The 12,517-nt window shown below is 34.1% G+C and overlaps 1 protein-coding gene across 1 annotated transcript in view; it reads right to left on the bottom strand.

Annotated features, from left to right (window-relative positions):
• Positions 1-9,873, bottom strand: part of LOC137924875 (uncharacterized) — a 29,458-nt gene extending 19,585 nt beyond the window's left edge. Inside the window, exon 1 of the mRNA XM_068768257.1 lies at positions 9,801-9,873. Coding sequence (XP_068624358.1) covers positions 9,801-9,873 — 73 coding nt within the window. The remainder of the gene's footprint in view (positions 1-9,800) is intronic.
• Positions 9,874-12,517: the final 2,644 nt, after the last annotated feature.

Here is a 12,517-nt window from a genome sequence, read left to right as displayed (position 1 = left end):
CAATAAAGAATATTAAATAAATAAATAAATTTGCAATGTGTCAAACGCACTAAAAAACAGTCGAATAGGGTTACAGTCGACGCCAACTCTCCATCATACTAGATAGAAGCGTTGCTGGAGTTCCTTCCCCCATTTCCTCCAGCGCTAACGTTTTTCAAAGTGGTACTAGTGATATTAGCCTGGCAATAGCAATCGGCCAAGCCAAGGCGCTGAACCTCTCTCAGGCGCTCTTGTATCAGAATACTGGCCAAGTGTTATTCACGAGTGACAGTCCAAGCCGAGATCTCCTGGTGGAGGCCCTTGAGTTTAGTTACTCCATCGAGCGTTCACTGAAGCGATCGAAGAGCTCGATGTCTCTATTCGGTAAAATAGTAGTATATAGTGCCCCAAGGCGAGGCTCCCAGGGAAGCCTTCGAGCTCCGCAACTTTAAATGTGGTCTCTGGCTAGGCCTACTTCCTGCCACCTTAAACCTTCGGAATCCGGCCATTTAGGCAGCAGAGTTCGGTAATAAAAATCAAATGGTCTAAGATTCTGAATTTTGCGTGATTCTTTTTTTTTTCATTACCTAATTCTAAGTATTAAGAAATCTATAAAATTAAAAATAAATGAAATCAGTGAAATCGTTTTCAAATTATGGAGTGATCAGTGAGCATAAGGATTCGTTTGTATATATAGTGTGTTCGGTTATATATATAAAAGCATTTAAGCTGTTAATTAATATATGGTTCACCATATCCAAAAATAATGGTTTCATATATAATAAATTACGTAATGATAATACGGTAAGGATATATAAAAATTATACGAAATAAATAGAGAATTAGTAAAAATAACTGCTTATGTAATGTTTCGTATCCGGATCGACCCGGTCACGACGCGACGCCCTCACGATCGTCTTTGTCGACGACTCGTTCAACCGATGTCCGAACCGTAGAGCGATGATTTTAGTGTTTTAGGGTTCCCTTCAAACAAAAATGTTTTTTTATTATATATTTATTTTTCTTGTAATATTTCTAGGCTGGAGTTAATAAGGCAATGTTGCCCGACATTTTTTTCGTTTAAGGACCCCTAAATAAAAAAAAGTGTCTCATTCTTTCCAAGTTCAATCCTTTCAAGCCTTTAGCGTTTTGTAATCAAATATTGTTTATACGAATCCATGTACGAAGTCTCTTCACATTTACACATTGGAAACTATTTTGGTATATTGTTATGATTAATTTTAACACATTATTTTGTATATTATATCGGTCTTTCTTTACTTAAATATGTATAACATTTTTGATAATAACGTTTTTTAATTATTGCTTCAATAATATTCTTGTGGTGGTGAAATTAAATAAACGGATGCAATTAAGAAGATCCTAATTTATTGTTCACACAACCACTATACAAAGGTAGGCGCGTCTGCGCTAGGGCGCGCATGTTGCCGCCGCGGACAGGACAGTCCGACGTAGTGGGACTGTCCGCCATATTCTTATAACAGTTGGTGGAATAGGACTATAAAATTAATTAAGCCAATCATGATTGATTTTTTGATACATTTAAAACCTGAATGTTTCAACTTCTCATTATGTAAAGTACTTGTAATTGATTTTTATTAATATTATATATTTTGAAAGCGGTAGCTCAGGTGTAGACGAATAAACCTTGCAATCTTAACTCACGTGTTCGATTTGCTGGATAAATTCTTATATAATAAACACTGTACGCATTAATTACATGGGATTGTCACTGCTATAACAAATAACTGCTTAAACAAGTTTTTAATGGATGGTCAACAGCGTCCTTTGCGTACCATAATACACTGTGATCGCTAACCTATCTGCTAATGTAAAAGAACTTATTAAATAATAATAGAATGTAAGACAAGACTCTAATGTATTAAAAAGTCTAATCTAAACAAATCTATAATATCAAAAGATAATGATAGAAAACGTTAGAATAAAATAAAGATTAGAAATAAAATTGTACCTAGCCACCTAAGAGTAAAAAAGATGAGGAAAGGAAGGCGATGAAAGCAAGAAGGAATGAAAGAACAAAAAAAAATTGCAAGATATTGTGAAGGATAAAAGGAAAGAATAAAAGAAATTGAGAATATTGAAAGTGAGTGTAGAATAAAGATAAAACCCTGAAAAAAATATTTGTAAATAAAGTCCCTGTCCCAAACAAAATAGGGGTACGAGAGGCTCCCAATAGCGGGGGCCATTAAATAAAACCTATCTGCTAAGCGTGGTGTTGATAGTATCCCGCCAAAGATATTCTTGGAAAAGGCCTATGCCTTGCAGTAGGCGTATATGCGTTGTGAGGTGGTGGATTCTTTCGAAAAGGGGATGTGTTTGAAGCTCTCGTAACCTTTTATTTAAGGATATCATTGTAAGGGAACTCAATGTGAGTCCAATTTTATTAAATCATTTTTCATTGTGCTCATGACGTATGTAAGAAAACAAAAAGTCGTTTGGAAGCGGCCTAATTTCAGAACCTTAATGCCCCTACAGCAGTTCTTTACGCTATTTGGCATTGTCTGTCACTTTAATGGTTCAACCCGTTAGGCTATATCGGTCCAAATAATCATCAAATTATAATAATTAAATATAAATGTATACGGAACCGTTAGTGTATTTCCCAGGGGCTTACCCGCCTACCGCTTTTATATAAACAGACTGAAAGGGTATTAAAACGGAGCCTTTGTTATCAGACCAAAAGCCTCAGATCGATTCCAATCTTGTTTGTGACGAAATATCACGGCTTCCGGTCTTCGTACCGGAAATTATGAAATGACGGATTTTGTTATGAAATTTCATAATGGGTTTTCGTGTTAATAATTAAATGTCATTTGAATGAAGGTTTTAAACGATTAGACATATTTTATTACGTAGTCTCGTATATCTATATTAACTTCTTTATACGTAACTAAATGTTTACTATAAAGTACCTGGTAATAGAGTTCGAGTAATAAAATAAAACTTAATGCATGTCTTAGAAAATTTATACGAAATTCTATATAATGACGAAAATTATTGTTTTATTGAACGAATCAATATTTTTATGTACGGTCCAAAATGAACATCTGCTATAATTATGAATAAAATATATATATATATATATATATATATATTTATAAAATATATATATTATTTTATATATATATATATATATATATATATATATATATATATTTTTATTCATAATTGCTATACTTATTTTAAATTTATTAATCGAAACATATTTTGCAACTGCCGAAACATAGGCCTCCATAGGCCTCCATAGAACTCGGTCCAAAGCAAGTATCTTCCTAACTCTTCGGCAGCTCTGTGGTCTCCAATTCAGAACCTAAGACCCTTGTGACTATGTGTTCTACTGACGGTTTACTTACTGTCACTTCAACCAACCTAATTGATCGTCTATAGAGTGTTAATTAAGTGATTGGGTCCGAGAAATCGAACCGGTGACCTGCGATCAAGTCTTAGTCCTTTACCGTTGAGCTACCACTGCACGTCCCATATCTAAAATGATAATGACGGTGGCAACTTACTTGGTTTATTTATTAAATAACTGACTCAAGTTTTACAAGTTATATGTCACAGACAAGAGTGTCGATAAACCAAAATATAGCAGACAATTACTCAATTTGGTTGATGTACCGAAACTACGGCGCTATTAATAGACCGACCGGTACGGTCATTAGTCGGGTACGCCGAGAAGGTATCCCGAGCGGACCGAGTTCATCAAACCGGTACGCTATTGTTTTCGATACTGGCAAGTCTTCTCGACGCAGACTATTAGGCGAGACGGAATGATTTATCAAATTATAATAAATTTAAAGCATTGTTTTTTTTATTAATTAAATATTTTTAATGGCTCTCTTTTTCAGGATGTTTCGCTCCTCCTACATTTGGAATAGATGCTTTGTTAGCTTATACATTTTTGTTTTATTTTACTTTCTCTTTATTATTTTTTTAATGGAATCAGGCGTTACTTTGCGGAAGTCCTAAGATTTTACGTAATAGACGAGTACCCTCTATTACGTGAAATCGCAAATATAACTCACGCGTACGAGAGGGTATAATAAAAATAGCCCACGTGATCGGTCACGTGACTTTGAGTGGTTGTGGGGGAGGAAGTAGCATATAAATAACAAGCGGCGACGGACTGAGCCCATATTAGCCCTGAGGTCGACGAAGTTGTAAGAGCCCCACAAGGCTAACAACAAGAACACTATTCGGAATACAGAGAGGACTGAGCTCACTCTGTGTTTGGCACTAATCGGTGTAACATAACTCCTGAAGATGCCCCGAGGAGGGGTGAAACACGTGTTGAGTGATCTGACGGTGGCAGTTGTGTAATTCGCATCGTTTGCCACATACGCATTTATCAGCGGGCTGGCGGGCGGTGCACTTTGTTGCACAACTAACACTGCATGTGCGGAAGTAGCTTAATATTGGTCCTTTTCTTACTTACTTTCTCCTTTCATAGTTATTAAGCTCTTTTGTTATTCTTCATATATTTCTCGCAATAACTTTTATTGATAACAATCACTCATCTCTATTCTCGAGGTTCTAGTTTATTTCATTTATAACTTTACAATGAGTGTTTATATATTTAATTATTATTTCTTTTACGATTGACAGTTTTTATACAGCAAACTAATCACTAGTTTATTAATTAAAAAAGTTTTTAAGATAAAAGAGCATTTAAAAATTAAAACAAATAAACTGAAGCTAAAATTGAGTGTCTAGTGGTATAGTGTGTAACAAATTTTTATTTTATCTACTATCATATATTGTTTTGGTTCAAAAAGAGCTTACGCCGGTGACAGCTTTGTTTTAAAAAACCTGTCACTCCGATCCGCGCTGTGTTCACATGTTCTGTACATAAACCTGCATAAAAATATCTCCGCGAAGGCGTCGAGTAAAAGATACTAAGCAGTTTTAGAGGCTATACGTGGTTTCGCATAATAATAACACGACGATACAAAATTTTGACTGGATGTGACTCTTAAAATTTTTTTATTTTTTATATCATATGCAAAGTAATTGTTCACAGATGAAAGCATTAAAGGTGTGAATGTATTGCTCAAACATTACGTATGTTTCTACGTATTAGGTTGTTAAACATCGCCTTCAGCGCTTATACTGCCTCTTGTACCATATAAATTGTTTCTTTTTTCCCTCTATTTGTTATCTATAGTTTACAGAAAACTGTAAATGAATAAAGAAATATGTTTCCAGTATTTCAAACAAGATGGCGTTTAAGACGCCGTAATTTCGGGGACGTCGATAGATGGCGTTGGCTATCAATTGCCTCTCCATAGTTTAATGAAGACTGGTACAAAAGGGACTCGCTCGGTTGACTTAATTATTCTATGACACTCTACAATCTCCCGTGGAAGCTTTTTCAATATCAACACTTCTCTCTCTCACGATTTTCTTTTTACGATACTTATTAGATTTTTCTTTAATATCATCCATTTACAATTCTTGAAATTACAATTTTTGAAAACGTTTTATTTCTATATCACAGTTATTTTTTGTACCTGTACAACTAATAAGGCAGCAGGACGTCAACAGGAAACGGCATGCATCCAGAGTTTTTTACAATATATATTGGGTCGTCTGTCTACCTCGTGGGATGTTCAACGCTGTGCTCGCCGGACCGTGGTCCCACTCCAGGACATGATGTATTCTGCTCGCTATTTAACCTTATCAATGCCAACCCAACTTGCTAATCCTATAGGCTATGTAGGTAACTTACGTATGTTTACGTTAATTTTAACTTCATGTTTTTTACTACTGATTGTACAAAAAAGTATTATGTAATATAAGTATAAATAAAATAAATTAGTATATGTTGTCCTTTTCATCATGATATATGTATGACTTGAAGGCTACATACTTAGATGGCAAAAGCATAGAACAGAACTCCGCTGACCGTTTTAATGCGTAGCATTGGACTTCCCATCATATACGATGCCACATCTAATTAATCTATTTCTGTGTAGTATAACGGTATCGAATAAACAACAATTTAAATATTATCTGTGTTGACACGGGTCTAGAGCATACTAACGGGTCCTACACGGCTGGATTAGGGCTGAGGTCTAGAGCTCTAGGTATTCTAGATCCGACTAATAATGAATTAATATTAAAACGTATATTAAATATTGCAGATCTGTATTACGAGAAACTGGAAACAAAATGAATAGCCTACTAAATGATCAAGTGTTAAAAAAATTTTCTTCAATGTACAGAAACCAATTTAATTTTTTTTAAGGCTCCGATTTTGGAACCTCTCGTTCTACTCCTCTCATAGGTAGAATTAATTTCCATGCTCATCTTTAGTCATTCTGAATGTCTTTCATTCTTTCTTATAATTTCCTTCAAAATATCTTTTATTACTTTCCATACATCGCCTCATTTTCCTCATCTTTCCTCCAGAGTTCTACAATTTTACCTCTATTATTTTTATCTTTTGTTTAACAATTTATTTATTTTTATTTCCTGTTTATTTTATTATTATATATATATTGCACTTAATTTACGTCTTATATCACAGCTATTTTATCACTCTTGTATATTATTTTCATTATTCTTGTCGTGTTATTTATTCAGTTTGTTATTGTTTTTCTATTACCTTTTTGCAGAACTTCGAAGAGGTCTGTTGATACTCTTCCTTAAAGACCAGTGAGACGACGTTCTCCTTCTCTATTCTCTCTGCTTACCGAGACTTGCTGGACAGCTGGCGATCTGGTCCGCAGCTGCACGAGGGACTCTCTCCGAGTTTGAACTTTTGCGAGTACTTGCGTGATGAAAAACCTAACGCTCATCGCTTATAAACTTGGGACATAGTGAACGGGTGGCGGACTGTTTTCAACACATATTTACTTATTTATTTATTTACATACACCAGCAGAACACACATATAAAAAGTACATTAATATTTGTCGTATAAATGATGGTTCTTTTATGTGTTTCTTTACCTCTTCTAGATATTGCCACGATAACCGGTCTTATCGGTCTACCATATGGGCGACCTACACATGCTCCGTCTACCATTTAGTGGTCGCCACTTTAGAACCTTCTGGATCTTTCTGACGAGCGAATTGCTCGAGCTACTTCGGTGACATTGAAATGTTTGCAGAAATACTGTATCGCATATATTAAATTAAAACTCATTTGTCATTATCAAAAAATAATGGTACAAGTAAATCGTACTATTTTACAGATAAGTCTCGGAAACTTATTCCTTAAATAAAATCACTCAGGCATGAAAGTTTTCACAATAATTGGAATTCAATTCCTGTGAATTCCAACTGAAAACTGTCCACTGAATATTCCGCCACGCAATTATTTTTAAATATTCAACAGAGAAGCACCAATTAAGACTCAAGATGCGTTGAACGCTGTCAAATTGATCTCGTGTTGGTGGATTTATAAAATATATATTCTACAATTATTACGTATATATACTTAGTAATGCCAAAGAAAAACTATATTTTTTATAGTACATAATATAACAGTGTGTTAGTTTAATATATTAATGTGGTAATCGGGATACAGGGATTTACTTTAAAGTCCTTCGTGGAGCACAAACATTTATTCTAAAAGAACTCTTAACCTAAACTGCTCACGCTTCCTTCGTCGTTGAAACGTCGTCCATCTCCCTTCCTCTTACACGCCTCTCCCTCGCACCATCTGACGTTAGGAACGTACACTATAACGTTCCATTCCACATTAATAACAACCATTAAAACATATAAAGCTTATTCGAAGTGGTTTCTATTGGCTGCAATATATTCCTTCAAACATGGAAGCCAGTTATCAACAGCAGCACGCATTCTTTTTACGCGAAAATTTTCCCCTATCAATTGTAGAGATTGTTTTAGGCAACTACAACACTCATTTTTTACGGGAATTTTCCTCTGTTAATTGTAGGGATTATTTTAGGGACTCAAAATTATCATGGCGCTTAGAGTAAGCCTAAACTGACCATAAACCATAATCCAGTGGATGGATCAGTACTAGATGATGACCAGTCTTCAGCTCTGATGAAGTCGGAAACGTTCGTTTCTAATCAAGATTGGGTGTATCGAGCTACTTGAACCAGCGCCGTGTCTTGCTGAAAAAACCATTCATAGTTATTGAATATATTGTTAAGATTCTTAATGAATGGATGAATGATAAAATATGATGAATAATGAATGTATGATAAATGTATCTCAAGAATGGTATCTTAATACACTTGTCCCGACATTTTTACATCTTGTGCAATAAATAATGATAACGGTCTGAAATTTGTTACATTAAATTCTGACAGTATTGTCTGTGGCTTACTTATGCCCTGTGATTGAATGTATAAAAGTTTTAAAGATATGATTGTATAGTCTATTTAAGAAAGGGACTAATATATAGCTACTTTTGCTATGCAGCAGTAGTCGTGCAATAAAGTGCACCGACCGCCAACCTGTTGATAAATGCGCGTGCGGTAAACAATGCGAAACACAACTACCACTAATTTACTCTACACTTGTTTCACCCCTCCACGGGGCATCCTCAGGAGATGTTAAACCGGTGTTGGAACTGCATAGCGGAAGTAGCTATATGTTAGTCTCTTTCTTAGTATGGACTTCGGCGAGGTAACGCCTGAATCTATTACATATAGTTTATTGTCTGTAAAAATCTTTAAAGCTTTTACACTTATTTACCACCACCCTTTATAAATTGATCGCTGTGAAATAAGTTATATTCATTATTTTTTTCTTAAAAGAAATTAGATTTAGTGATAGAATAACTTCTGCTGGTACAAAGTCTGCGTAGACAAATAGTAAATAATAATTAGAACAAATATGTAGTAATATGATTTTTGAAAATAATTTTTCGTTATAAATTTGATTTGGAAGAATAAATAAAGAATTTACATTTCATTAACAAATTTACTTTACTTTTTAATAACTGTATTATTTACAATCATCCTGTATACAGTGATCACTCAGAAATATGTTACGTCAATTATTTTTTAATTTTTTTGCGACAGACTAAACTTAACTTCTGATAGTATAAAGCCTGTAGGGATAGCTAGTAAATAATAATTAAGTTTAATATGTAGCAAACGAAATTTTAAAAACATTGTTTCTTATGTATCTTCTTCTTGTTTATCTTATGTATCTCATATCATTAGATTATTGATTAATAAAAAAGCCTTTGATTTATTCAGGGATTATATACCGTGCTTTATTTAACAGAAAATGAGTTATGTATTCATTCCTGTAAAGCCTTTACTGTAATTACCCAGTATAAAATATCAAAACTTTATAGTTGAAGACAGAAGAAGAAAGGCAGTATACATGAATAACCTTTGTAAATCCTGAATCGAAATACGTTGGTTTGTACTTACAATATTACATTCGGGAGTATATTCATCGGCCTGTAACATACGATCAGCGTGTGCAATAGGAATTCCAGCTAAAAGCACAGCTCGAATTCTAACCCGCTCGTATACTGAAGGACTCGACGCATTGGAATAACAGAAGTGAACTGTTCTATTAACGCTATGCGAAATAAAAAAAATAGATTTATAATCATTAAATATAAGTTGTCCTTACAAATTTATCTTTACATTTTTTGGATCCATCCTAAAGCTGGTAGGTCTTGCAGGCAATGACAAATCAAGTAAATAGTCAATTAAAATATAATAATAAGAGAGTATATTGATCAAACTAAGCTTGAAATCAAGCAATAAAAACAAGGTGAGAAGTATTGAAGAGAGATTTCTTTTGCCACTTTATGTGAAAACCTTAATATACCTCCGTTCAGCTTACCGAACCTTCTCAAGGAAAAATCTACAGCAGAATCTTTTGATGAGTTGACCCGGCACATTGTCCTAAATCTCAAGGCATTTAACGGTCTGTTGCACTTGGGCAGCGATTTGAAATAAAATAATGTAGCAACTAATATATAATTGAGTATCCCAAATTGTATTAATTTGTATAAATTTTATCTGTATTTACCCATAAGAAAATTGTGTAAGAAAAATTGTAAAAAATTATAAAACGCTGTCGCGCCTCGCAGCTGGGAGAAGAAAGATCCGTATCAAATAGCGGCAACCCTCTCCCAACTGTCTGCGTGTAGTTTAAGCGAAAAATAAATATTGTAAAAAAACACTAGCGATACAAATTAGAATTAATAATAATAAAAAAGCTTTCCTTTGCCCGCCGTAAATATAAAGCTCTCTGGCGTGGGATTCCCCTGTTTGTAATGCTTGTACACGTTCTTAAAGACATTTCACTAACCAAACTCTACTCAAAATTTTAAAATGCTTGTGTAGTTCATTTACTGTCAATTAATGTACGACGTACTCACTGTCCAAAAATCAATGGGTTCAAAATTAGTAGATAAATATTTTTTTCGCTGATTGAAAGCCTGTTTTAGATCCTCTTTCCAGCTGATCGTCGTGTTGGCTTTGAGGTTACTTACGGGCTGAGAGATGTCCCCGACAACGAAACCTGCCGCTCCAGCGAAATCACCGGCTGCGATGCCTGCTGCCGTCTCTGAACCTCAAAACGTAACATGCTTTGTACAATATTTCGAGCGAATCAACACTCGTAGACGAGTTTGATTCGCTCGAAATATTTACGACCTCACGATCTCCAGGGTTGATGTAGCCATACAGCCTATACGGTTTGCATTTAAACCTTTTTGATAAATTTAAATTGGAAAGTATATGTAAGAACATATGAAATATCGAAGAAAAAATATGGAAAAATGAAAAGTTGTCGTCACAAGATTTTCGGCTGCCTCTCGACTCACATAAGCTGTATATAATAGCGAAATCACTTACCATACGCCATAAATATAATAATAATATAGTAAGTAAAAACGTTTTCAAAATTCGGATTACTATCTTATTTTTATTATTGTTTTCTATCTTTCCTGGCAGATTTTTTACAACTGGAATATATTGGCCAGTCGGATTTGAGATAAAAAAACATAATGTCAAATATTTCAGAGTAATTACTTTGCATCCCGGGATTTTCTTAATACCTTTTTATATTTACTCACTGAAAGGGGACTCTCTGTAACGATCAAACGACAGCGCGATACAAACAACTACCAACGCCATCTATCGGCGACTTTTGAAGTTTCATAGTTCCGCCGTATATAATACATTTATATTTATACAGTAATAAAACAGCCTAAGAATGATTTGTAGCATATGTCATTGTCATCATTTCAGCTATAGGATGCCGAATGTTGGGCCCACTCGGCTAATTTGAAACATGACTTGAACTTAACAAGATCGTCTGTCTGTCCGTCTTTTTAGTGGAAGTTCTACGTTGCGCTTGAAGGAATTTTAATTACGCAACAATTACGCGATTTTGCAATGTGGTCTTGCCAACGCATATAACAAGTATAGTAATGATTTAAGAGGAGTAGGAATTCGCGCGACTCGCTTGCAGGCTTTGTGTCGGACGCACGAGGCGGTTGTCAGAGTTTGGAATGTATGCTTTATTTCTATTATTTCCCTTATTTCTATTATTTCTATTCTAGCGAGTGATTTACTGGGTGCGAGTAATTTAAATCTTTTCTCTTATGGTTAAACATCGTTGTTTCTGTATTTTATTATTGAATAAACTATTTTATATTCCTACATAAAATTGTTCATTCGGTATATTAAGTTTTATTCTCCTTCACTAATTGGTGTGGACATCTCCACTTCCTATTGAATTAGGTTCTTCGATCATTTTTATCTTATTAGTAAGTGGTATATTTGATTCTGTAAAACATAGTATAGATACTACTATGATAAAAAAGTAAGGTGAAATTTTTACTTAAATTAAAAAAAGCAATCTTCGTATTTACCTGTTTAGACTCCGTGCGACTTTTGACTTTTCAGAAAACTTGAAAGGCCTATGCGGGGACGCCGTTTTGACACGATTATGGAGACAAAAACTGAATCGAAGAAGGTCTAGAAGGCCTTATTGGAGTAAGACCATTCCCACTGTTTCGAGGACTGGAAAAATCGTTTACAAAAGAGCGTTTTATCAGACGGGAATTGCTTTCAATAGGATAAAATTGTTTTGGAAGAATAAATCAAGAATTTACAACTAATACACAAATTTACTTTATATATCAATCACAGTATTATTTCCAATCACCCTGTATAAAGTGATCACTCGAAAATATTTTACATTAATAGATGTTTTCGATTGAAATGCCATAAGCCAATAACTTCAATCAATAAATAATCCAATTATGTAACTATCCGAATTTTGAAAATGTTTTTTTCTTGCTTTAAAATCATTAATTTATTATTTATGAAACTACTGATTTTTAGGTCAGGTATACCGTATATTAATCGAAAGTTAATGAACTATGCAGTTGTCCTTTTAAATCTTTTACACCTATAAATAATCATTCCATAAATATACGTTTGGACTAACATAAAAAGTATATACATATTTAACAACAAATAATTTTTTATACATTTAAAATATATTAAAATCACAATTTTCATCAGTAG

The sequence above is a fragment of the Battus philenor genome, unplaced genomic scaffold, assembly GCF_028537555.1.
Source record: "Battus philenor isolate CCGP_79_NKW_IND1 unplaced genomic scaffold, ilBatPhil1.0.hap1 SCAF_25, whole genome shotgun sequence".
Taxonomy (NCBI): domain Eukaryota; kingdom Metazoa; phylum Arthropoda; class Insecta; order Lepidoptera; family Papilionidae; genus Battus; species Battus philenor.
Note: the sequence above shows the minus strand (reverse complement) of the source record. Positions and strands in the feature narration are given on the sequence as shown.